The sequence below is a fragment of the Penicillium daleae genome (assembly GCF_028827525.1).
Source record: "Penicillium daleae strain IBT 16125 chromosome Unknown utg000002l_segment0_segment0, whole genome shotgun sequence".
Taxonomy (NCBI): domain Eukaryota; kingdom Fungi; phylum Ascomycota; class Eurotiomycetes; order Eurotiales; family Aspergillaceae; genus Penicillium; species Penicillium daleae.
In genome coordinates, this window is record NW_026623150.1 from 3604792 (window position 1) to 3630357 (window position 25566).

Consider the following 25566-nt stretch of genomic DNA (forward strand, 5'->3'; position numbering starts at 1 on the left):
TTTCCCGCTATGCAGTGAATTAGGCCTCGATAATGCAGTGTTCAGGCTGTACAAGCACTAACAGCATCTGCATGAAACAGCGGAGCAGTCGGGCTGTACGTCCTTGAAAGAGACTCTGGTGATCAACAACACACTTGGGGAGCCAACATCCAATCCCGAGGATGATATTTTGCGAAGGGAGGGCTATGTCGGTCGAGTACTCCCACACAAGGTCATAGCTGTAGTAGATTCATAATCGAAATGCCAATCATGTTGGCATCAAATCAAGAAAAAGATGCACGGAATCCACAGACGCGTGAGGATCCGTGGTGAAAAATAATTCTCCAAGTGGCCCGGCTAGAAAGAGATATACAGATCACTGCATACTAAGAATACAAAGATTGTAATAAATTGGGGGATATCAATAAGAAACAAATATGAATAAAAAAAAGTCCACACCAAACAACATTCAAGTCATAACAACGGAATCAAAAGCTATGCTCACGCACAAGATCTTTCGTACTCCCAGTCTCATCATTCGGAGCCTGGTGAGAGGTAGACTCCTGTGTGACGAATGTGGTAACCTTGATGCCCGAGAAGCCATCCTTGCTACCACCGTACTTATCATGGTTATCGAAAGACGATTGTGAAGCCGAGAGCTTATCAAGGTCGTAGTCGCGGTCGTGACCGCCGATGACGGAGGCTTGGACTTGGGTGTTTGTGAATGTTCCCGTGAGATGGCTACGGCCTGTGCGGGATGGGCGAGTCGTGCGGCTGCGGTAGCCGTTGCTGCCGGTTGAGAAGATATGGGGGAGGAGGTTTGATAGGAAGGGACGAATGCTGGGGAGGGAGGCACAGATGATGGCGACGTTGCATTCGATGGCGGACCATTCAGCGGCACCGACGTTGTCGTCTGTGCAAGTGGGGTGGTTAGACTGAGATTCACGGATAGTCGCGATCAGAAATGAACAGAATACTCACAGGTTGGATCGGAAGAGTGGGTAATCACGTAGATACTCCTGAGACGGAGGATACTGGTGAGCAAAACGCTAATAGGTCACTGTTAGCATAATCCAACACGGTTGATATTGATGAACGTACAATCCACCGAGTGCAAAGACACCCATCAACGCCACCTTCTGCCTCTTGGGCAGCTGCAGAGACTTGAGCACTGGCATGGGATAAATCAAGATCAAGATATCCGTCAAGATATGAATAGCAGAGTTGGAGAACCACAGTGCCTCCTTATTAAAGCAGAAACCTGGGATAGTATCATCCCAGAATTTGGCGAGAGGAACGCAGTTTGCCCACGCGCTGACGACGGTCCATGTTCCGTACAGGGCGAGGAAGCCAATCAGCAGGTTACAGGCGAGGCGCATCCTCGGTGTTGAGAAGACTCGTCGGTATTGTAGAAGAATTGACAACTTGGTGGTGATTAGACTGCTCTGGTAAATGGGGACTGATGCCCAGAAGCACTGTGAGTGTGAGACGATTAGCGCGCTGCCTTGGGGAATGTGGATATGAACTCGATATGAAGGAGCTTACGAGCATCTGCGTTTTGAAGATTGCAGCCGGGATGAGAGCGTAAGATTCGCCCAGGCCGTGGTAAACCTCTGCTTAGAAGTTAGATAATGTCTAGTCTATCAGACCATGTGAAGGAACTTACCACCAACGTACAGACCGAAGAACGCCCATGAGAAAGCCTGCGATATATGTCAGTCAATCGAGTACAGACAGACATACAATAGTCAGACCGCGGGTGCTCTTACCAGAGAAATCAAGATAGTGTAATCGTCAGGTCCCATCTGCTTCACCATCACGGCTCGAGTGTAAATCCGGACTAGCACCATAGCCGTAGCCAGGGAGGTGAAGACGATACTGACGGCCAGGGCCGAGCGGCCTCGAGGGGTAGAGAGCGTGGTCATAGTTGCATGTAGACGGTAAAGACAGTTATGGAGCCTGGGGTCGCCCTCTGGACAGAGGGAATGAAAATCCAGGTGGAGGAGAGAAGATCACGATCAAGCCAGGGCCACTTTCTTTTAATGTCCGTGATTGCTTTGAGACTAAGTGATGTACACTCGTTCCTGGCGGCAGGACGCTAGCACGATCGTGGGGCAGACTGGCGGGTCCTCTTTTGGAGCGAAGCTGAAGGAGGAAAGAAAAGCAGATCTATCAATTGAAATGGCCCGCAATGAAGACTAGCTGGTGAGGAGGGGGTCCAGTTTGTTGAACCACTGCCAGTCTGCCACCGAGGTGGGGAGGCTATTGTATATAAGCTTGTAGAAAGGTGGAACGGGGCAAAGACATTTAAGTTTTCAGGATGAATTATACACGCCGACTATCAATCGGGACAGCCTAATCATGCAGCTGAACTCTGTTCATAGTTGAACAACTTCCAGTATGTGTACCAAACCACGCAAGCAAAAACCCAAAAACGAAACGGAGTTCGATTAGTCCCAGCGCCTCGTGGGAACTACGGAGGATGCGGTCAACCATCATCGAGTGACCAACAACACGACACATCTATCAGCCATGAACTTTATCTGCGTTTCAGGGGCGGGACCAGAAGGCGAGAGCCAGTGGTTCTACACACTAGACAGGAGCCTCCATGCATAGAATTCTCAAATTGATTTTGGAAGGTGGGATTGCAACCACGAGGAGAGTCGGCAGATGCATAACCAGTCTGCTTATCGCGGAAGGAGGCCGCGGGCCCGTGATGATGAGGTGATCCATTGCCCTGCAGGAGCAGGATCTTCAATTGCCAATAATGGAACTGCCAATGGTATGATTTGTTCAAGTTGGAACTCGCTGGACTAGCGGAGGACAGTGGAGACTGAGGGCACAGCGGGCTCGTCGGGGTCTCTCGTCTGTTGGAGACTTGGAGTCTAGGGGCACTGACATCTCGTCTCCTGTGTTTGTGCTCGTTGGCATTGAGCTCGATCCATGGAACTGAAGCACTCTAGCCTGACCGAGTACATAATTTTCTTTTTGCCGTCGGCAGGCTCCACTAAGCCACGTTGGGCGCTCGGCATTGTATTTCGACTGTTTCCTGTTATTACCAGCTGCAAGAATTATGTACAGTAAAGCCCAAGTGCTGTCTACAGGCAGGGGTTTGATATAGTCTTTCAATAGGCAAATCACTCTAGACCAAAGAACATAGCCGGATCAATTACCAGACCAAAACGCCAAGTGGACTTTTAGCCTACTCTCGAGGATCGATCGACGTACGAAACAACCCGGAAACTAAGCGAGCTGTTTTACCCAGGTGGCTAAAATACAGACTATCGGGTGAGCTAAACTGCTTTAGCTCGGCCACTCATTCCCGTCACAGCTCGCTTGACTCCTAGAAAGTGGCGAATATTACCATCTGGACTCCTTATCCGTTATTGTTCCTTCCCCCCCCGGAACCATGGCTGCCCAGCGCTTGCGCCTGTCAACCCGCCCGTGAACCCCATTCGAGAGGATTGGGTGGCTGGCGATAATTTTCAATAGCGTAATAAATCCCGAGCTCGTGGGTAGCTAATAAAGTCATTACTGTAGAACTTGCTACGGCCGTAGCGTACGGAGTACATGCACGCCAGCTAAACAATGCGACATCGAGAAGAGAATCTACGGAACGACGCAAATCTCAGTTGACAGGGGTGTTTGACGGTACTCCTGTGAGCACTTAAACGGCCGGAATCTCGGCACTGACAAGCTGACATAGTACACAGGGCCGCCTAGGAAGAAAATGGAAATAGCCCGGTATCTGTCTCGCAATAACATGATGTCGATCACTAGCATGTTCCCCAAAGTCCCTCTCTCTGGGCATCCGGTTGACCCACGTGTGTTGAGAATAGAGGAACTCCGCCTTATGCTTATGATAGACTCGGCACAATATTACCCATGCTGGATATTGCCCTCTTAGCTTTGAAGATCATGATTTCCGTGCCTGCACCATGATCGCTAGAGTCTTCAAGAGGGACTCCACTCGGCAAGTTAGTGCTATGAATCTGAGGCTGCTTGGAGGACAATGGGTGATCAAAAGTCCAGAATCTCCACTGTTCATGGCCCGAGTAATGCTTAGTAGTATGCAGTGTATTTCTTTCAGTAAAACTGCCTCTTCGCGATAGTGCTAGTCATCCAGTAGTGCGGTTAATGGAAAGGAGGCGCGACGATCACTTTTACCTAGAGCGAATGGGATTACTAGTTTTCTGGTGATGGCACTGTCAAATTTATCAACCGTGGACCGCACGGGCACGGCGGGAGACAGTAACACCGAGAAACCCCCGAATGACGAGGCATCGAATCTTCTGGACAGCGAGCCAAGAACGGAAAATCGTTAAAGTAGTGTGAATCGCTATTATTGTATATTGAGTTCGATTTTGAGAAGCCATGGAGCAATTATCATTATTATTCAGGCAGTACGGAGTAGACCATCCATAGAACAATTCAGTCAACATCAATGGCTCGTATTCGACTCGAAAGGACGATCTATCCCACATATCGGCTATAGACCTTTCATTCAGGCAGAATGTACAGATCGCCATCGACTCTGCCGAAAAGAGTGTGTTGCCATTCTCTCCGCGACGTATCGCAAGCACCGCTGCGTCCACAGAAACAAGCTTACAGTATCGTAGTTCTAAATGAGACAGGGTAATGTAGAAGACGATGGCCATCCGTTCAAACAGGTTGATAGGAAACTGGAAGGACACGTTGCATCAAGTACAGGGCTCCTCGACTCGCTGCTTGCTTACTTGACACAAGCCGTCTACCAGGGTGCTGATTGTCAAATATGGTAAAAGCCAGCTTGGGTCTAAACAATCCACCCGACCAGAGCATTGGACATGCAAGACAGCGGTGCACCTATCCCCCTACCAGAAGCAAAACCCAGATGCGGGGAAAGTTCCCCCACGCTGCACCGCCGCCGCCTTCCTGTTTCGGTATGAATTCTAATCCGTGCAACTCCAAGGCGGCGATATCTTCCAAATCAGGAATTTTACTGCCAACGTATCGCTCTCGTCAGCTACTTCATCTCGAGATCTATATCAACACCCTTCGATCCATCTCATCCTCGAGAATGACTCAATTCACAAAATTACTCTACGCGCCATTATGTATGCCATCGCCTTAGCAATATTCGTGTTCACATACTTCATTGCAAAACCCATCGTTGCATATTACTGTGACCCAAAAGGATTAAGAAAATACCCAAACTTTGCCTTTTTCTCTGGTATCTCTGACCTCCCCTTCCTCTACGAGTCGCACAACGGGTTTCGCTCCAGAAATCTTTTCGAGGCACATAAGAAACACCCTGTTCTCCGAATCGGTCCAAACTCTCTCTCGTATGCGGATCCACGAGCCATTAAGGATATATATGGTCACGGCACGGCATGTATCAAGGATCGATTTTACTCTGAAACGGCGGGTACACACTCGCATCTCGCAGATGTCGTGGACAAAGCTGACCACGCTCACAAGAGAAAGGTTCTATCTAGTGCTTATGCATTGAAGAATCTCGAGGAGTGGGAGTTCAAGGTGGCCGATGTTACTCGCAAACTTATCGACGCGTTCGATGCTCGATGCACCTATTCCTTGTCCCCGGGCACTGTACCAGAAACAAAGGATCTAACTGTCGATTTTCGCGACTGGACTGTGCTATTTGCCGCCGCAGCCATCGCGAATATTGGACTGAGCGAAGATCTAGGGTTCTTGGACACAGGTTCTGACCAGGTCAAATCGGAAAGTCGAGACGGAACCATCAAGGATGTCTCCTTCCGAAAATGCCATGCTGCTACTGCACGTGTGTCATACCAACTAGTCTGGGCGTATGACTGGTTCAAGACCTTGAAGCGAGTTAGTCAAGTCATATCGCCCAGGTATCGCCAGATGTGGAAGTTAGATAGCGACTGGAGTGGCATCGTCTATAACCGTGCTACTACCCGTCTCAAGCGGTACATGGCCGGAGAGAAACTTGATGATTTTTTCACTGCCATGATGGAAGATAAAAACGGTGCGCCGCATAATCTGGAATGGGGCGAGATCCTTGCCGAGATCAACATCATGATAAACGCTGGCCACGATACCACGGCGATATCACTCCGGAATGTCCTCTTCTTCCTGTTGAAGAACCCGACGTGCATGAACAGGCTGCGGGAGGAACTTGACGAAGTGCTTGATAAAGATGAAATTGTCGCATCCTATGGAAAGATCAAGCATTTGCCATACTTGCGTGCCTGCATCGATGAAAGCCTCCGGATGATGCCACCCGTGATATTTGGTCTTCCCCGTCGAACGCCCTTGGAGGGTGCACCAATACTTGACGATTTTGTCGCTGGTGATACTTCGGTTAGTATGTCTGCGTATGTGGTTCATCACCAAGAATCAATTTTCAAGGGCCACGATAAGTATAAGCCTGAGCGCTGGCTGGGTGAGGATGGGAAGGCCTTGCAGCCGTTTTTCGTCCCGTTTAGTACGGGCGCTCGGGGATGTATTGGTCGGAATATTAGCTATCTTGAGCAGACTGTTTTGATTGCTTCGCTGGTGCATCGATATGAGTTTGCACTGCCATCGCCTGACTGGGATCCTGCGATTCGTGAGACGACGAACTTGAGTCCCGGTCCGATGCCACTCAAGATATGGAAACGGGAGATGGTTCGAGACGAGGAATAACTGTTGCATATCTATCACCCTTTGATTTGAGGAACATTACCATTGAGTCGTCACTGGTGTTTCAAATACTCCATATATCAAAGTACAGAGGTGTGTGTGGTTCCAATCACGACGATTCCAGCCCGACGTGGCCAGCGCCACCCGAAAGTAGTTAAGCGCGCAACACTAAACCGCTCTTCCCCAGCCACCTCAAGAAAAAAAGCACATGGCTGGGAAAACATCAGGTTTGCCTTAAAATCCCCAATTCACATTCCAACTGATGTAATTTTTTTTCTTCTCTCTCATCCTTCTATTCCTACGCATCTCTACCCTTGCTGCTGGAATATTCTATCAGAAAGGACCCTCTCAATCTTTGACTGTGCAACCCGGTCGCTGGTGCGGGTATACTTGGAAGTATACAACTCCACCTACTGCAATAATTGTCAGGGAAGCAGCAAGGGAATACCGGTGTTACTTCTGCCGTTGCCAGCTAGTCATAATCGCTTGAGATTTATCTCATCCGATCACTCACCCACAACTCACCTTTACCACCACTTACATATCCTCTATCTCCTCGTCTTCGGTACCTCATCCCTCTAAACAACACCACCCTCGCGGGTCCCCACCTCCAAGATGGTGAAACGCAACATCACCATCGCGATTATCCTCATTGTCCTCTTTATCCTCATCTCCATCGGCGTCCTCATTGCCTACGCCATGAAGCACCAACTCGGTCCCTTCGGCGGCAAGCGCATCTCCGACGAGGAGAGCGACGGCGGCGGCTAAGAAATCGCCCACATCGCTCCAAGACTCGCCATCATTCACATCACATTGTTCAATATGCCTGCCTCTACTTCTCACGCATGCACCGCACTAAAAATGACACGATACGATACCCCCAACTTCCTTTTCTGACGACTTTTGATTGCTGCTATGACCAGCTCGACATGAATTTCTACGCGATCTGCGCTTGTTTTTGATACATATTTTTCGACCTTGCTCTGGGAATATACTCTACAAACGTGCTTTTGACTACCCGGCGTTGATGGATATGTTCTGTCTTTCGTGTTTTCTACTTTTCTTTTCTTCTCGAATGTATTTTCCACGAGGACTTTCTGATGAACATGGTCTGCCTGCTATGCTATTCATATGAAACTGAACAATGACATACATGACTTTTTACGATGAACTAAATTGGCTAAGCAGGGCTCATTATTACAAGACGGATTCCACCTTTACACCCAGGCTCCAGAATTCTTAGACCCAATCTAAAACCCGTGTCTGTGATAACACGCTCTCTTTCTTTTCTTTTCCTGAGGTTCCGCTCCTGACCTTGGCCGAATCGTTGCTCTGTGTCCGAATTGACGTGACGGAGGTGATAGGGGTAAGCTTGAAGTATGTCAAACTGGCATAGGTAAGGTAGATACGCCCGGGCACCGAGAGGATGAACAGTTGACTAAGTAGTGGGTATATATTATATCTACGGAGTATATTGTATCGATATTTTTCGACTATGTTCTAAAAGGGTCTCCGCGGCGGGGTGGAATGTTGGCCTCGAGAGAGACTCAAACGGATGGAAAAGAGAGAAGTCAAGATGCTTGGTTCTTTAAATTTATGCATAGGATGGTACACGCTTCCTCAAAATTCAAACCCATGCCGCCAATGATATCTCCACTAAGCTTTCATAACAAACGCAAAACAATGCACCCATGCCCTTCACACCTCATTGACTAAAATCTCGGAACGCCAGCATAACGGTATATAGAAGAAAGAAGAAATGAATATTCAGCACCATTCCCGCTCAGAAAACATAGCTGAGTAGCTCTTGGGCCCGCAGAGCCGTCGCTATATGCCAAGGAAGCGTGTTGCCTTGTACACTGCGTATGCCCCATGCCCGGGCAAGAGACGACAGGTCTCGATACATGGCAAGGGTCTCCCCTAGAACGCTTTCATGAGAGACAGCAGGACGCTGAGAGTATAGGAGATTGACAGTCATTGAGAAGATGCCATCGCTATCAGCCGGGCCTTTACGCCGAAGAAGATACCCGCTGACCAGCGCGGGGCGAAGCTCGGTGACATGGGGAGACGCGTTGAGGCGATGCGAGAGAATGACTGCCCAAGAATCATCACAAATATCGGTCAGAACAACCTCGGAGTCCGGTTCGAGAGAGGGCTCGGTGGGCGTTGGTGCGTTATAGAATGCGCTTGGAGTCGGTGCATTGCCGATTTGCTCAGGCGAGGCAATGCTTGTGTTTGGGTTGGGGGTCGAAACGGGGGTAGATGAGAAGTGGGGATTGAATATACCAGTGCTCATTGGAGAGGCAGAGATGTTGAGTGTGAGGTCGGGGATGGTATTGACAGTCACGATCGTCAGCTCTAAAGACGCCGGGCGCATCTTGTTCTGTTGCTCAGCTAGAGTCGCCCATGCTGTTTAAACTAGTAGTTAGAAACGGGAAACCGGCGCTTAGGTTAAGAGATGATGCTTACCGTCAACCTCGTCCGGATCCATCGGGTCGGTACTGACGAGGACAACCTTCCAGCGAGCCTGGAACTTATCCATGATATGCTTTGTAGTAGCCCAAATCTCGTTGCGCACTTCAGAAATCGTCCTAGAAGAACCTCTGTTTCGATACCTAAGGCAGTAAGACATGCTCGTCTGAAGTAATCCTGTTCCATCGGACCACGCTACCGACACCCAGCGCTGGTCACAGCTCTTCGAGTATGCGATATGCAGACTTCGCCCATCTTGTAACGGGGATACCTTGTCTGGGGCGAGCCGGAAATTGAGAGTTTTGGGCAGGTTCTCGGCGAGCAGGATTGCTGGGGCGCAGAGAAGAGGACTCGATTCGGCGTCCTTCGGGCGGCAGCGACTGTAGACTTCGAGAGCCAGATTCACATACGCCGTTTGTGTTGGCACAACCATGGAATCCTCTGACATGACGAACTCCATCGGGATAATCTGCAACACCACTTCATTGACCTGTTTGGTCTGTCGACGGTCGGCATCGACAACCAATTGCTGGAAGAGGTTCCAGAAAGCCGCACAAATGTCTGCCAGTGCTGCTGCATGAGGAAAGGGGTTTATTATGTAGACAACACTGTTATTTGTGTTCGAGCCCGTAGCTTGCGAGAGCTCGGTAGCAAGTTCCTCACACAGCCCCAGAAGGGATTGCATCATCGATGTGTAGCTTGATGACTCGGAGTCCCACGTCTTGAGACCATTTTCGAAACCGGTCGACTTGTCGCCTCGTGAATGAGTGCCAAGATTGCAACTTTCGTATAAGAGCCCAAAGCGAACCATAAACACATCTGCTGCTTGACTGGCGGCTTGGGGGTGAATGCAGTACGCCGAGACGTCCTTGGACCCATGAGCTGGTTCTAAGCCGAACGTCTCCCAGAAAGACATGGCGGGAGGAAGGGTTTCCAAATACCCTTTCCCACGACGAACTCGTAAATGCGGTGCAGACAACTTTGAAATCGAATTCTTGCCCGAGTCTTTCGTAGGCTGCTGCGGCTGGGAGGAATTTTGTGCTGCGTCTTCTTGTAAAGACGTATACGCCTTGAGGTCCAGTTTTTGAATATTACCCAAAAAGGTCACATCGTCGAAGGCTTCCGTAAATGATGTCCCCTCGCTTTCAAGGGCAAACAATCCAATTTTTCCGCCTAAACGATGATCTAGCGATGACTGCGTGATTTGGTCGACTAGAAGTTGCGCGATTGGAATCTGCTCTTCCCGTCGAAGGAGGACAGGTAGTTGTTGAATCTGGAAAGCTGAGAAGTAGCCAGTGAAAGCCCAATCCGAGAAGTTGGAAAGAAAATTGCCCAAGAAGGTAATATTCTCGGCCTTGGTTCCCACGCTCCCATCAGGGACAGCTGATGATATAGCTGGAGATGCCGCGGATTGAATATCGGATTCCGAGGGAACTCGTTTTCGTTTCAGCTGAGGAATGGCAACGGGAGGGAATGCATGTTCGAAAAGAAGGCCTTCGCTATCTTCGTCCTCATCACTGCTAGCGTCGGTGGTATCTGAGGAATCCCGATCACAGCCATTTTCGACGGGTTGTAAAGAATCTCTGCCGAACGGCTTGTTCCTCGCAGAAATCGACGTCCGTGCACGATGTGGTAAGCCGACGGTTGGAATTTCATTCAAATCGTTGGCAGTGGATTTTGTTGTACTTCCAGCCGAGAACCAGAATTTCCCAGTGGTCCCATACTTTTGATCCCAGGCCCCCAGCTTCCTTTCAAATGTGACGGGGTGGTAGTGGCCTGTTTGAGCATGTCCTTCCTCGCTTTGTCGTCGATCCTCTGCCTGAAAGCCCGGGAAGAGGATCTTTTTAATTTCCACCGGGCTTAGTGGAGGACTGATGGTTTGACCGGACTGGCGTTGAGATGATTCAGATGACTCTTCCAACTCCATTGGCTCTTCAGTCAGCTCAGAATCGTCCTTCATGAGAGTGGGGGAATCCTCTGGCTGGTGCGCTTCCTCCGCTTTTGGGACTTCGGGTGAAGCAGTCACAGCAGGTACTTCATGCACCTCATGCATTTCCTCCTTGGCGTCAGTGGGCTCCACTGGTTCTTGGGGTATTTCTTGAGTCTGGTCAACAGACATAGGATCCGCCATGTCGTCGAGATCAGGGTCGTCAAAAAAGCTGAAATCTGCATCGGTGATTCCCTTAGACCCAAAATCCTTGTCATTCATTTCTCCAAAGAGATCGTCATCGTCACTTGCATCGTATCTGCCTGTGCCGATGTCAATTTTCGGGGAGAGCCCAGAACCTGGAATGGGCTTAGTTTCCTGCGGCGCTGCAGGAGAGAGAAGATCATGGTCCTCAGGGTAAGGATCGTGTTGTGTGGGAATGTTGGTGCCAGTTGCTGTAGCACCTTCTGGCGGTGTCGGGTAGACTAGGTTGGTGTTCTGAAGATCTGGGTATTGCGACATTCGGGAGAGGCTTTCTAAGTGTTCACCGTGGTCATTTCGGGGTGGAGACATCCCCTCGTCCTTTTGCTGGGGTTCCTCAAATATAGGAACGTTCTGTTGGCCAGGAGCCAGTTTCATGGATCCCGCATCTGAAGACCACCTCTCCGCAAACTCCAGAGGTTCCTCGAGGGATGCTGCAGGCCGTGAAGACCGTATCGACGAGCCAGTCCTTCGGAAGCAGAATCTTGCCGGCCACAGCATACGCTTCAATGGAAGCGCAGACTGAGGCTCATCACTTTGGCGCCATGCTTCACCGGCAAGTCTGGCAAAAAACGGCTCCCAAACTTCCACCTCAACCCAGGGTTCCTCGTCGACCGAATCAATATGCAAACCAAAATTGGTCAACCACTGTACAACGTCCAACTTCCATTGCCTTCTTTTCCCGGGGGCATCTCCAGAGGTAGGAAACCCCGGTGAAGGGACAGTCGGGGATTCGATGTTCGCGGTGACAAGTCTGGCGATAGCCCCATTAGGGCATAGCCAAAGATCCGTCCCTGGTTGGACTCGGAACAAATCTGATATGTCATCACGAGGGGAACATAATCGTGTGATGCCAGGCTGAATGATTGTTTGTGTAGAGACGGTTAAAGTTCCAGGGGCATTCAACTGTACATTCAGTGACGTCAAGCTGGGAGAGGAGAACAAAGCCTCATTATCGATTCTAGGACTTTCGTATCCGATCTTGTCCACTGCAGTAAACAGAGTTCGTGATCCAATAGGCAGAGCGCCATAAGCGCGAACAAGGTGTAGACTCAGAGCACCGGCGACAGCCGAGATAAAGGCGGCATATACAGCGACAGAGCTGCTATACCCATCAGATCGACGCGCAGAAGGTTGAGCTTGCTGCGGTCGTTGTGATGGCGTCGGTTGAGATCCTTGTTGATTTTGAGCCTCGGATGAGAGACCCTTTATCAACTCTTGGCATGCGATACTTCCCGATGCCGAAACTGCAAGTAAAATCAGCAAAATGTCCGCCATGTCGAAACTTCACATGCATTAGTAGGATACCTTTGAGAGTGGTTGTATCCACGAGAATTTTTGTTGTTTCAACGTCTCCGTCTGTAATATACACAGGGCCCAGACTTTCAAATGTCGGGGAAGGAGAGAATACCCAGAGGCCGAGCCGTCTTGGACATGATGCTAAGCAACCTATATTTCTCAATTGCGCTTCGAGAAGCTTGAGACGGCCAAGATGCTTCAATATCGTATAGCCATTGGCGGGTCCTTCCTGAGAGTGAGTCGCAATGCCTGACTCCTCAGTGTAGATCCTCCAGTAGATGGTGGAGAAGCCATCCTAGAGTCTCCAGTTAGCTGCTGATCATCTCTACCACGCTAGAATACTTACTATTAGATGTATGTTAGTGGTTGCGCCTCCGGGAAAGTCCATGGTTCAACAGTCGCGGACAGCCCCGGGAAGCAGGCACAGATAGAGACAGGGTGATCGAGGTTTCTTCGAGGAGTCATTTCCATATATGAGATGCTCCACAACGAGTACCCTGAACGCACAGCAGCAAGGGTAGCCCCATCAAGTATATATGGTCATCGCAGAGGATACGGATAGATCCGATCTTGGATGATTCTCGTCGCAAATGCACAACAGTGCGGCGCCTCGCAAGTCCGGGGGAAGTTCGAAGGACGCTCGGGCCAATCACTGGGATCCGCACGGGCATGTCACGTGGCCCCTATCGCTATCTTTTTTTTATCGGCCTCGCATTTTTTTTCTACGATCGTTGAGCCGAGTTCCAAGCTTGTTCACAACGCCGCCATGAAGCTGTCAAATCAGTCAGAGGTACCGGTGTACACCATCTCGGGCTCTAACACAGCCAGGCCTTTGCCCGAATGGCTGGCCCGACGCCGCAGGCGCAGCTTGAAAGACGACCCGGAGTATGCGAATCGCATCGAGTTGCTGCAAGACTTTGAGTTCGAGGAGGCTAGTCAGTGCGTGAAGGTCAGCGAGGATGGCGAATGGGTTATGAGTACAGGTATGACACAACCGTGACCATGGGTGTCGTCTCACAGCTAACGGAATCTGTTCTAGGCACATACAAGCCCCAAATTCACGTTCACCAATTGTCCCAGCTTTCCCTATCTTGGGCACGACACACAGTTGCTCTCAACACGAAATTCCTGCTCCTTTCTTCCGACTACTCTAAATCCCTACACCTCCAGGGCGACCGCTCTCTTGAATTTCACACCCCGCAAGGATGCCACTACACCACCCGCCTTCCGCGATATGGACGTGACCTTGTCTATGACCGCCAGTCAACTGAGGCGTTGATTCCCTCGGTCGGTGTCAACGAGAATGGCCTGGGTGAAGTTTTCCGTTTGAATTTGGAGCTTGGGCGATACATGCGATCTTTCGAAATCGAAGTTGGTGGTGATGACATGACATCTACGGGAGGAGGTGCTTTGCAGGGCGGCATTAACACCGGTTCGGTCAACACTGGTGCTATCGCAGAGGATAGTCACAATCTTCTTGCATTCGGTACTTCGATAGGAACAGTGGAACTGTGGGATCCCAGAGCAAAGGGCCGAGCGGGCATTCTTCTGCCACCCACACAGTCCGTCGGCGACGAGACGCGGTCTGAAATCACTGCTCTAGAGTTCCACCGCAACGGATTAACGCTAGGAACTGGCTCGTCCAACGGCTTGATTCACCTCTACGATCTCCGATCCCCAGTCCCTCTGCTTAAGAAGGACCAAGGTTACGGTTTCCCCATCCACACTCTCAAGTTCCTCCAACCATCAACCGAAACACGGGAGGCGACCATGGACCCCAAGATCATGTCAGCCGATAAGAGGATTATCAAGATCTGGGATCCTCGTGATGGTACCCCCTGGACCTCCGTGGAACCCGCTGTGGACATTAACGATGTGGCTTGGTGCAAGGACAGCGGTATGCTCCTGACTGCCAACGAAGGCCGCCAGCAACACTCCTTCTTCATTCCCCAACTCGGACCCGCGCCCAGGTGGTGCTCGTTCCTGGATAACCTTGTCGAAGAGATGGCCGAGGACCCGAACGACCCCAACGCATTCACCAGCGCCCAGGCTGGCTCTGTTTACGACAACTTCAAGTTCTTGACCATACCCCAACTGCGTACGCTCAACTTGGAGCACCTTATTGGTCGCACCAACCTTTTGCGCCCATACATGCATGGTTACTTCGTTGCTCAGCGTCTGTATGAGGAGGCGAGATTGATCACCAACCCTTACGTCTGGGAAGAGGAGCGCGCCAAGCGCGTCAAGGAGAAGATTGACCAGGAGCGCGAGAGCCGTATCCGTGGCAAGAAGAAGGCCGCCGTCAAGGTCAACAAGAAGCTGGCCGAGAGGCTGCTCAACGCAGAGGAGAAGCAAGAGCGCCGCAGGGCTAAGCAGGTCCTTGAGCGTGGCGGTGATGCCGACATGGTTGATGCACCTACCACCGAGACCGAGAAGAAGGGTGTTCTGGGCGACAACCGTTTCAACAAGCTGTTCGAGGACGTAGACTTCGCCGTTGACGAGCACTCCCACGAGTTCAAGCTTATCAACCCCAGCACCATTCCCGACGCCCCCGCCAAGAAGGAACGTGGCCTGACAGCCGTCGAGCAAGAGACCATCGACGACGTGCCCAACTCTAGCGATGACGACTCCGACTCAGACTCCGACCGCGAAACCCACAGGCCCGTCAGAGAAAAGGCCTCCAACAAGATCTCCACCGCTGATTACAAGCGCACCAAGCGACCCCCTCCACGCATGCAAGTCTCCTCCTCGACACGCACAAGCTCCACCCGAGACCGCTCATTCGGCTCCCGCGCGCAAACCATGAAGACCAAGCAACGACCAACGCGCCAGAACGGCGTCGTCGGCGAGCACGAGGTCAGCTTCATGCCAGCTTCCAGATCGAAGAAGCAAAAGCCGGAGGTGCAGTACGACAAGACCGAGTTCCGGGCCAAGGAGCGCCGGAGTGCTTCGGGCAATACGTTCCGGAAGATGTGATGTGGGTCACCAGGTTGCAGGCTGGTGTTTGCACCATAATGGCGTTTTAAAATGGGACTTTTCTTTTATCGGAGTGATTGGCCTGGTTTCTTTGGGGCTTGATTATGTGTATTCTTATCATGGTTTATGTTGCATGACGGGGTCCCCTTCTGCATTTAGAGCCTTTTGTTGTTATATACCTCAACCAGCACCCAAAAGCAATTTCTTCCTCTTCAAGTCTTTAATCCAGTAAATCCGGCCTTCATTCTACCCTTACTCGACTATACCAGATCAGCGCAAGTATATGCATGCAATGAGTTCGAATTCGAATCTGTCTGCTCTAAAAGGAATGCCCAAAGACCCAGCCTAGCCACGCAAATTATGTGTGATAGCAATTAGAAAACGAACAAACAGGCCCCAGGCCTAACCAACCAACCAAATAACCGGCCAAGGCTCGCCAGAACAGAGACATAAAGTCGTATCGATCGTTCAGAGTTTAGCAAATCCCTCCCAATCAGACCAAATATTCCAAGAGGAAGGTGAAGAAAAAACCAACGCGAAGATAACAGGAATCATAATCAAAACCACCCCATTCTCTATGCACATGTGATGAAATGGGAACAGAAAAGGCTGCTTAAGATAAGAGAACGATCCGGTCTATGATAGCAGCCGACGCGACGCATGTAAATGATTCAAAAGAGAGATACGCAGAGATGAAAGTGAACTGTTTTAGATAGAAAAAAGTACCTGAAGTCACCATTCAACCGAAAGAAAATTGAGACACCAAACAAGAACAGGCCGGCGCGGGGGGGTATTGGCTTAAAACGGGGAAACAGATTCGATGTGAAACAAAAAAAAAAGAGATCAACTCCAGGCCAGGGCACAGAGCGCTACTCACCCCCTTTCACCTCTAAACTCCAGCCACAAACTACCAACCACCTGGGAGCCCAGCTCCGCGGCGGCCACTACCTCGTCTCGAGATGCCGCTCGAGTCCGCGCCATGATTGCCATGGCGATTCTCCTCCAGACTCCGCCGTGAGGCGCCGAAGTCGCTCATAGCGAACAGCAGCGGCTCGTCGTCCTCGAAGACGGCTTGCGAGGGCGGGGCCCGGCTGGTGCCGGGGCGGTGGATGGAGGTGCGGCGGATCTCGGTCGTCGAGTTGCCGCTGTTGCTGCCGCTGGCGTTCCCGTCGTGGTCGTCGCGTTCGACCAGGTGCGGCGGGATGTTGGCGCCGCGGGCAAGGCTACTCGACGCCGAGCTGAGGGAGTGGCCGCTTGAGAATCCTCGGCCCCGAGAGCTGGCGAAGCGCGGCTGGTAGACGTTGGACGCGGACGACGCGGCCGAGGGCGCTGTGGCGGTCTGACCGCGAGTAGCTGTGCCGCTGGTCGTAGTGGAGTGGTCCTCGGATGGCCGGCGTCCTGTCGGGGCTTCGGGGTCGGGATTCTCGTATTGCGGTCGCTGCTGTAGCGGGCCAGGGGTCTCTGCGCCCAGGCTCATGCTCCGTATCACGAGGTTGAAGATCTCCTCGTCGTCGCCTGAGTGTTGTCGGCGGTGCTGAGCGGCGGAGCTTGAGCGCCGGTATGCAGGTGAGAAGACCCGTGGGGAGGTTGGAATATCGATCGCCCCGGCAGTCGAGGTGCCTGGTTGGGTGTTCTCCAGGCTGGGATTCTCTTCCAGCGGCGAGTCATGTTCCAGGTGTGGTCCTCGGCGGTCGTGCTCGGTAGGGACATCGTCTGCAACGCTGTTCGAGCTCAGACGGGACCGGATGGCTGGCGTGTGTGGTGTATGAGGGGAGATGGGCTTTCCGGGAGATGATGCGGTTGAAATAGATGTACCAGAGATCATAGGAGGTACGCCAGAAAGCTGCTTGCTCGAGGATGTAGATGAGCGGTGCAAATGCATAGATGATGACATAGAATCCGAGAGCGCCGCATTGGAATCTCGCATGCGCTGGAATCGTGCGAGGGCTGCCGAAGTAGCAGTGGGTTTTCGCTGCCCGGACTCGATTGACATGGAGCGGCTTGGATTCATGAGATCCTTTCTCGAATCAAGCATCTTCAAAAACTCGGAGATATTCTCATCGTCGGCGTGGAAGGACTCGGCACTCGTCCCGGTGACTTCGGCAAGCAGGCCTGAGCCCGGTTGCACGTTGGATGATGCCGCACTAGCCTTGCCACTCGAGTTGTCATCATCAGTTTTAGCCATGCCTGCAGAGGATGGACGACCGCGTCGATGACTGAAGGAGCTGCTATAACGGGAGATAGGTGCAGGCTTGGGGGAAGCGGAGGTAGAAGATGAGATGGCCTGTTCAGACGCAAGAGCAGCGGGCTTGCGAGCCGAAGCCGCGGAAGAAGGAGGTGGCATCACGCGTGATTCCGCTGAAGTGCCGGTAGAAAGACGAGCAGGTGTGGTACGGGGTGAGACACCAAGAGGCGTGTCTACCAAAGCAGGAGATGCGGAAAGTGGAGGGGCTTTGAAAGCTTGGAAAGAGATGGAGGGGCGACGAGGGGAGCTTGATACACTTTCACTCGCGAGTTGCGCGGCGCGTCCAGTTGGTGGTGCGATTCGCGCAGCAGGCAGAAGTCGCTTGGAGTGATTATCAGACGGAGATGAAGATCCAATGTCAGTATCTCTGGCAGCGCGCAACGCAGAAATCGGGCTAGTCCCCGTCGGGCCAACGTGGTGAAAGGTAGACAAACTGCCATATGCGCGTGAGCAATCCGGATTTTCCATGGGCCTTCTCTCTACAGGCACCGACCCAATCTCAGGATTCAGGCGACTGACATCCTCCGACGGCAACGAGGGGCGGAAGATATCATCATCGGCACCCATGAACCGCGAGCTCAACAGTGCTTCTGAATCGTCGACGCGGAAATCACAGTTCGTCCGATATGTGACTTGCACTCTGAACGGTCCTGCTGGAGAGTCGGTCGTCCCAAAGCTGTACGTGTCCACCGTCTTCCCACTCCCCTCATAAAGTGGCAGCGTCAAATGATCCCGATGTGACTTGGACCGATCCAGACGAGCAACAGAACTCGGATCGAGTACACGGTACTTGATCTGCAAAGCAGGACTTCGCCGCACCTTTGTGTTGCGCCGTGAAAATTTCCAAGCCGGCAGGAACTTGGAGTATGTGAATAATGACCTGAAGAGGACGATGCTCTTCTTGTACACCGTCGGCAAGATGGATCCCAGATCAGCAGTAGGCTTGGTAGTCGTCTCGCCCAGCTCGATTCTCCACCGTTCCAAAATGACCTCGTCTGCGCCCTGGGGATATGGATGCCCAACGGGACCACGAGACGCCGCAATCGAGTCTTGTACATCCCACCGCTTCCCATTATCATCCAAAATCACGAGGCTTTGATTATTCGTGAGTCCTGCGGAATCCAGATAAGTCTCGATGATAAGCGGCGGGGGTCTATTGGTGGCGGCATCGCAGGTCCGCCATGTCCACAACTGTTCACGGAGGACATCGGTATCTTCTAATTCAACGTTGAACTGTTTTATGCAAACCGGTATATCAGCATTCCGAACTTGACAAGAAGGCGATCAGAGACCGGGCGCGCGCGCCATGACCTACCCAGCGGTTCACTTTTGGGGTATCGGAATTCTTAGCATATGCAGGAGGGAGCTCGACGCGCGAATGAAGGATGATGAGGGCCGCTTTGGTGTGGTAATTCTACATCAAATCGAAGAACAGCTGTCAGTCAAGACTCCATATGGGAAAGATGGGCACGCCCCCCTCCCCCCACTTCACCACATACCGAGATGATCTGATTCAACTTTGTCATGGCTTCTTTTCCGGGTGGTCCCAGGTCTCTCGCCGACGGTTCAGACACCTGTTCCGCACCCGCATCGATGCCCAGGCCTCTGGCAGGATTCAACCGCCCATCGGTGGTAGGAGAAGGCGGCACGGAGTCTGAGTCTTTGAGGTCATCCCGCGCGGCAGAGGATTTGGCGGGTATCTTGGGTGCCGGCGAGGGGACCACCGGCGACCGCGGGTGCTGATGCATGCTGAGAGTCTATGGAAAAGGAAGGTTAGGGAGAAATTGTGAGGATCCGACGCAGCAGAGCTTACCCCGACAAACGGGGTCGGGAGGCGAGTGCTATCAGCAGTGGCGGAGGGTGTTATCAGGAAGGCAACGAGACGGCGGTGGAGCTGGAGCCGCAGGCATGCTCTTCGATTGTGCAGAAGCAAGAGCCCGATGGAAACACTCTAGACAGCGTCCAGGGTGTAAGATGGAAGTGTGAATGAATTAAAAGCCACCGAGCAGGCTGTGCATCGTTTGATGGGTCGTGGGCAGAGGGCAAGATGGGGGGGGGGGGAGTGGTTGATGCTCTAGAGAATCGCGGACCTTCGGAGACCAATGGAGGAGCTTCTCCGCATCGACAAGCGGAGCCTGGTTCGTCGGGGGAGTTCACAGCGCGGGCACGGTGTGGCACCTACGGAACTATGAATGTCATGGTCGGAAGTTGAGGTTGGTGAGGATGGAATTTATGACTATAAGGGTGGATGTGGGTATAGGAAGGGAGAGGGAAGATCGAGGAGGTGAACCAGTGGATTTGCAGGGAGCGGAGGAGGTTGGTCCTGTCTCGTCTGTGACGCACACCCGGTGACTCGACAGGTCTCGAGGGTTCAAGTCAGCCTGGAACGCCACACCACAGCTGATCAGAACAACGGGCTGGAGAATAACCCAGGTCTCTAGGGTGGATGAGTCTTTTTCTTCTGCTGCCTTGCACCTGCAGAATCAGAGAAAAGCAAAGACTGAAGGGGCGTGGTGCATTTCCAGTTGGGACGATGTATACCAAGTACAAGTCCGTTGTCCGAGTACCCGGTCGCATTATTACAATCCTTTCGGGAGCCCGCTCAACAGACCAAAAGATAAGGAAAGCAGCTGATCATCTCCCGGCTGATCGTCCGAGCACAATCACGTTTGTTGGACGAACGACTTGGGAGGATTCTGATTAACTATTGGGGTCGACAATTCACGACTCTATACGGGTCCTATACTTCATTGTTCTGTGGTATGGAAATCCGTCACGCTAACCACTTTCCCCCCTTGTTGCTAGGCCATGCATTTCTTCCAATAATCTGGATGACTGAATGTCTATCTCGGTCTCGACCGTATGGCTGCCTAAAGTTGATTAGATTCAATATTCTACCAGGACAGAGAGAAGCTGGAATTTCTCCAACCGGTCGGGCGGTGCTGCAGTCTTGGAGCGCGACCGGCACCAGGCAGACAGCCGGGCGCACTGGCACTGGCACTGGCACTGCAGAGACGGCAGAGCCGCGAATGGCGCAAGCAAGCACGGAATAAGGATCATGGAAGTTTAATTCGGACTGCAATTGGAGGTAATCCGCCTGGCTTAGACCCGTGTACACTTACAGTATATTACAACCTTCCATACCCCTTACTGAAGGGCAGGTTCGTAACAAAGAAATCAAAGATAAAAGATACAATCATCATTATTCCATTCAAGTGGGAAGTCAAGCATTAATTCATAGCCTATATTTACCATTCATCCATATCATAATGCATCCATACATGACAATGGCAATTCCCGTCTCCCTCCCTGCATTCCATCCATTACCACTTCCGAGATCATAGACCCGAGATCCTGCCAACGTGACCAGTCAATCATCACCAGGTGACAACCTTCTTGAGCACACCCAAGTTCTGCTTGACATTCGAATCACCCTGACCAAGGTGCGCAAGCACATCAATCAATTTGGTGAGGATAGGCTCAAGTTCAACCCCCAGGGCAATCGGATTGAGAATACTGCCAAGCTCGGTGTTCGTCGAACAGCCGCTCGCCGTCGTACCGGCAAAGGCAGCTTCGACAAAGTTGATGGCGTCCGGTAGAGCGACAACCTCCGTTGTCGCGTGACCACCAGTGGCAAAGGTGGTGAACTTGACACTGACTCCGTTATTGCACCATGAATTGACCATAGTGGACGCGTTGGAGTATGGAATGACTTCATCTTGCGTCGCGTGGTAAACAAAGACCGGCGCAGTGGGGATCTCCGTCTTGTTGACGCCCAGCATGTTCTTGCTCAGCACCTGCTGGACGGTCGGCTCGTAGAGAAGACGGTCACCCAGGCTTTGGATTTCAGTGGACAGCAGAGACATCTCGGGGAAGGCGATCAAATCTCCGACTGCGCAAGTTGTTCGTGCAGTCGCCAGGGCTTGTGCACCCTTTGCCGTCAAGATTTTGTTGATAATGGGGTTCAGCTCGGCACCATATGCACTGGGCATGGCGATACCCGCAACAGCAGCCGGAATGAACCCGCTGAAGAGCGTGTTATCAATGAAGACCAAGGTACCAGTCAAGTTGGCAGGTGTGCCGCCCTGGACCCAGCCCTTGATGTCCAACTCCGGGGCATAAGTGGGCTGCAGGGAAGCTGCCCAACCCGTTGCAATTGCACCACCCGAGTACCCAGCACCGACGATCATGGGTTTGGCACTGGTCAGACCTAGCGTCTCGAAGCTGGACACGGCTCGCATACTATCCAACACACCCATTCCTTCCAAGTGGCCCGGTCCAAAGGCTGCATCAGGGCCCTCGTAGTCAGGCGAGGTGACAATGTAGCCCAAAAGCAGGTAGGCCTGGAGGATCAACTGCTCGGCCGAGGAGATGATGTCGGTCTGCGCAGCACCCAGCTGATAATTATAACTCGGGTTGCAAATTGTCGCCGAGCTATCGTACGCCGTGTGGAACGACAAGAAACGGTCTTTCTTCGCACCCAGGGGCACGAAGATCGTCGTCACGCCAGCAATTGCTGTACCATTGATAGCCGTCGTGCGGTACAACAATTGGTACGCCTTGACAGGATCTGGAATCAATCCCAGAAAAGCGACGCTAATCTCGCGCTGCCGCAGAATGGCTCCATGTTCCTCAGACTCATACCCAGCTGGCGGCTGATAGAACGGGTCTTCGCTAGGAGGCTTGGGGCCAGACCGCGGCAGTATCCGCATGGAAGCTGGTCGAGCAGAAGCGATCGCCAACATGAAGGCCAGCAAGGCCATCACGACCAAGCGTACCGACGAGCCAAGATGGGAGGCCATACTGAGCAGAAACCCCTTCAACCGGGTAGTCTGGCTTTCTAGGAACTGAGTCTTGGACGATTCCCACCGAAGCAAAACGAGTCGGAGGGAAAGCCCTAAATATCCACACTCCGATGGATCCATGAATGTGATGAGAGCCTCCTACCGAGGCAGCTCAGCCCGACTTTTGGCCGCGGTGATCTCCATTCCCCCTGAAGGGAACGTTCCTGCAGCGGTCATCCCCCAAAACGACCAATCCATGGGGGATACTCCCCTCGTAATGGAAGTCTATAAACCCGGACAGGGTGTCATCGCGGTGACCGATATTTCCCGGTCATGGTGCCAAAAATCAGGGTGTCTTGGAGAAGAATCCTTGTGCCTGAACTAATTTTGCGCTGGGGGCGGCTCTTGGGGGAGAAAACGACTGGAGAGATCGGCGGTGACCCCGCACTCCTGGGGTGCGCTCCCCATAGTCATTCCCCCATAATAATCCTGGCTAAGATCGACACTGCAGGGCACCGTGTTTGTGGATGGTGAACGGCGTTCGGAGATAAAGTCAATTGCGATAGGGCTAGAGAGGGAGATCGGAGTGATAGATGGGCCGATGATGCGTAATCTGGAGTAGTACTACTAGTGTTCGTGACATGTGCTTGCTGATGAGGGTCGTGAAGTTAGTGTAGGATCGCGGATCAGGTCGCTAGGATGACGGAGAAGCTTCGGGATTACTATCAAGGAATCGTATTTCTTCCGTATTCGAAGCGAATTGTGTGTGCCCACTGCCACGGGATTTGCTGTCTCATAGTGCGACTAGGTACTTGGGGCTAGCGGAAGCCGTCATCGTCATGGAAGGCCTGAGTGTTCTTTTTAGGATTCCATCTCCCTCACATGTTGTGTTGCCCGCCGAATAATGAGCCCGGGCGACCTCATTTACTGATGTCCTTAGCCGTCCAGTATTAGTATTTGAATTCTGTAGGAATACTCTCCTCTTTGCTCTATTGCACTCACAGATTTAGATAAGATATATCTCTTCCAATGTGTAGTCACTCCCGCTACGGTTAGGTTGGATATTACAACAACCTTGATAGTAAAACTGAAGATCTGCCACCAAGGATCATTGCCCATGTGCCCTAACAAGAAATACGTACCGATGTACAGTGGAGTTCCATAAGTGTGAAACCCCATGAACACGTTTAAAATCATCTTATCAGCCATGATTCGAAAAATAAGTTGAGGAATTTTCCCGAAACTATCCAGAAGGACGTTTCGAAAGACATTCAGAAAGATTTCACAGAAAAGAAAGTTGGAGCATATTCAGCTTGATCGTTTCCTAACTTTCTAGATTCGGACTTCTGAACCGCTACATCTAGTTGTATATCTTTGCTTCCAGACCAGGAATAATCTCCAGGTCCTTCTCTCCGTAAGTATACTTTCCGTCCTTCGACACCTTGACATCCTTGTGGCGCCGCTGCTGCTGGGTCTGTCGCACCTTGACCCATTCCTCTGTAGTGAGATGTTGTCCTATCTCGGTAAAGGCATTCTGCGTGAGACCAAGCCTGTTGAGCAGTGGACTGTTCTTGATGGGGTCCAGAACCACGTGGTTGTTGGGACTAAGAAAATCATCAGAAACGAAAATTCGACGGTTCTACGGACCTCCGCGTCTTTCATTAAGTGGTACTCACCGGGAAAAATATAAAACACCCAGCCGATCGACATGAGCCTGGTCTGCAGGTGGAGTGTGCACACGGTGCACGCTAGATTTGATCAATCCACCCGTGAGCGCTGTCAATGCATCACAAGTGTTGATCGTAATGGTCCCATCCTGCGGCCGCACCCACTTCCACTCTCCATCTGAGTTGAGGATTTGTAGGGCTGCCACAGGCTGACGGAACAGTAGTGTGATTGAACCTAGATCAGTGTGGCCGGGGCTATACAGGCCGCCAACCTTCTCATTTTCTTCCGTGCTGCGAGCTGCATAGTGCATGTAGCGTAGGTGATCCTCGCCCTTAACGTCATACTTGTGATCCTTCACTAGTTGATCTTCGTCCGGCAATTCGAGCAGGATTGCGAAGAGGCGGAGAAGCTTCTCCACTACTTCAGTGTGGCATTTCTGTAGGGTTGCAATTGTAAGTGACTATTTGAGATTGCAGGTGAGGGGTCAAATGTACGCGGCTGAAAGCTTCGATCTCAGCGATATTGTCGGAAAGTAGCGGAGGTTGCTGTCTGTCGTGATATCCATCGAACTTAGGGATATTGTACACCTGCACATTATCCTTGACTCCGTTCCCGAGACTTCATTCCGGGTAAGCATGGACTTTAGGTAGGGTATATTGCCAGTGGGGGTCTCACATGCGATGACCAGCAGGTCGATATCCATTGTACTCGCCCCTTGCAAGGTCATCTGCGTTGTGATACTTGAGCTTCTCCTCAAGTGGTAACGCATAGAACTCACGACCAAGAGCAAACTGGCGGTCAACCTCCTCTTGGCCGATGTTGAAGTTCTTCACATAGAAAAATCCTGATCGAAATTCCTCGTCAGCTCCGGGAACAGCACTGAAAGTGCGATTAAGCTTACCAACATGTTGCACAGCATGCTCGAGCTGTTTTACAAGCTCTTCCTTGCCACCAGGCTGTTCATACTTGCTCAGATCGAGGGTGATAAGTTCCGCCCAATCCACTGTCGCGGATTAGCGAAAGCCACAACAAGCTTTTGGGGTTGGAAGCTACGTTTCCAGCAGACTCACAATTTTCCTTTGTCACTGGAACGTGATCATATCTGTCGATGATTTTTCCTGGCATATTGAATCTAAACTGGTGGTTTCTTCTGCTTAAAACTAGCGATTACGTGTCGACTCGAGTCACACTTAAGCAATGTCATACATCCAGCGTGGGCGACATATAAAACACCATCTCGGCACCGACAACCGATCTCAACCCCGCACGACTCGGCACATTATTCTGATTGATAAAGAGAGCACGTC

The 25566-nt window shown here is 51.6% G+C and overlaps 8 protein-coding genes across 8 annotated transcripts; 3 read left to right on the top strand and 5 right to left on the bottom strand.

The window, feature by feature from the left end:
• Positions 1-467: 467 nt before the first annotated feature.
• N7458_002304 (putative integral membrane protein) lies at positions 468-1904 on the bottom strand (the record flags this gene model as incomplete). Its single annotated transcript, XM_056905687.1, has 6 exons — positions 468-892; positions 961-1028; positions 1081-1454; positions 1525-1592; positions 1646-1682; positions 1749-1904. 6 exons carry the CDS (start codon positions 1902-1904, stop codon positions 468-470), a joined length of 1128 nt encoding a protein of 375 aa, XP_056769794.1.
• Positions 1905-5073: 3169 nt separating this feature from the next.
• On the top strand, positions 5074-6630 carry N7458_002305 (cytochrome P450; the record flags this gene model as incomplete). The annotated part of the gene is made up of 1 exon (XM_056905688.1): positions 5074-6630. One exon carries the CDS (start codon positions 5074-5076, stop codon positions 6628-6630), a length of 1557 nt encoding a protein of 518 aa, XP_056769795.1.
• Positions 6631-7242: 612 nt separating this feature from the next.
• Positions 7243-7395, top strand: N7458_002306 (uncharacterized protein; the record flags this gene model as incomplete). Its single annotated transcript, XM_056905689.1, has 1 exon — positions 7243-7395. One exon carries the CDS (start codon positions 7243-7245, stop codon positions 7393-7395), a length of 153 nt encoding a protein of 50 aa, XP_056769796.1.
• A 1015-nt stretch (positions 7396-8410) lies between these two features.
• On the bottom strand, positions 8411-12974 carry N7458_002307 (uncharacterized protein; the record flags this gene model as incomplete). Its single annotated transcript, XM_056905690.1, has 4 exons — positions 8411-9036; positions 9097-12534; positions 12596-12881; positions 12933-12974. The coding sequence occupies 4 exons, from the start codon at positions 12972-12974 to the stop codon at positions 8411-8413; spliced, it is 4392 nt and encodes a 1463-aa protein (XP_056769797.1).
• A 378-nt stretch (positions 12975-13352) lies between these two features.
• N7458_002308 (WD repeat NOL10/ENP2 family protein) lies at positions 13353-15562 on the top strand (the record flags this gene model as incomplete). Its single annotated transcript, XM_056905691.1, has 2 exons — positions 13353-13569; positions 13626-15562. 2 exons carry the CDS (start codon positions 13353-13355, stop codon positions 15560-15562), a joined length of 2154 nt encoding a protein of 717 aa, XP_056769798.1.
• A 907-nt stretch (positions 15563-16469) lies between these two features.
• Positions 16470-19555, bottom strand: N7458_002309 (uncharacterized protein; the record flags this gene model as incomplete). Its single annotated transcript, XM_056905692.1, has 3 exons — positions 16470-19040; positions 19123-19221; positions 19307-19555. The coding sequence occupies 3 exons, from the start codon at positions 19553-19555 to the stop codon at positions 16470-16472; spliced, it is 2919 nt and encodes a 972-aa protein (XP_056769799.1).
• Positions 19556-21184: 1629 nt separating this feature from the next.
• Positions 21185-22609, bottom strand: N7458_002310 (uncharacterized protein; the record flags this gene model as incomplete). The annotated part of the gene is made up of 1 exon (XM_056905693.1): positions 21185-22609. One exon carries the CDS (start codon positions 22607-22609, stop codon positions 21185-21187), a length of 1425 nt encoding a protein of 474 aa, XP_056769800.1.
• A 1342-nt stretch (positions 22610-23951) lies between these two features.
• On the bottom strand, positions 23952-25384 carry N7458_002311 (Clavaminate synthase-like protein; the record flags this gene model as incomplete). Its single annotated transcript, XM_056905694.1, has 5 exons — positions 23952-24195; positions 24268-24695; positions 24754-24877; positions 24935-25262; positions 25330-25384. 5 exons carry the CDS (start codon positions 25382-25384, stop codon positions 23952-23954), a joined length of 1179 nt encoding a protein of 392 aa, XP_056769801.1.
• Positions 25385-25566: the final 182 nt, after the last annotated feature.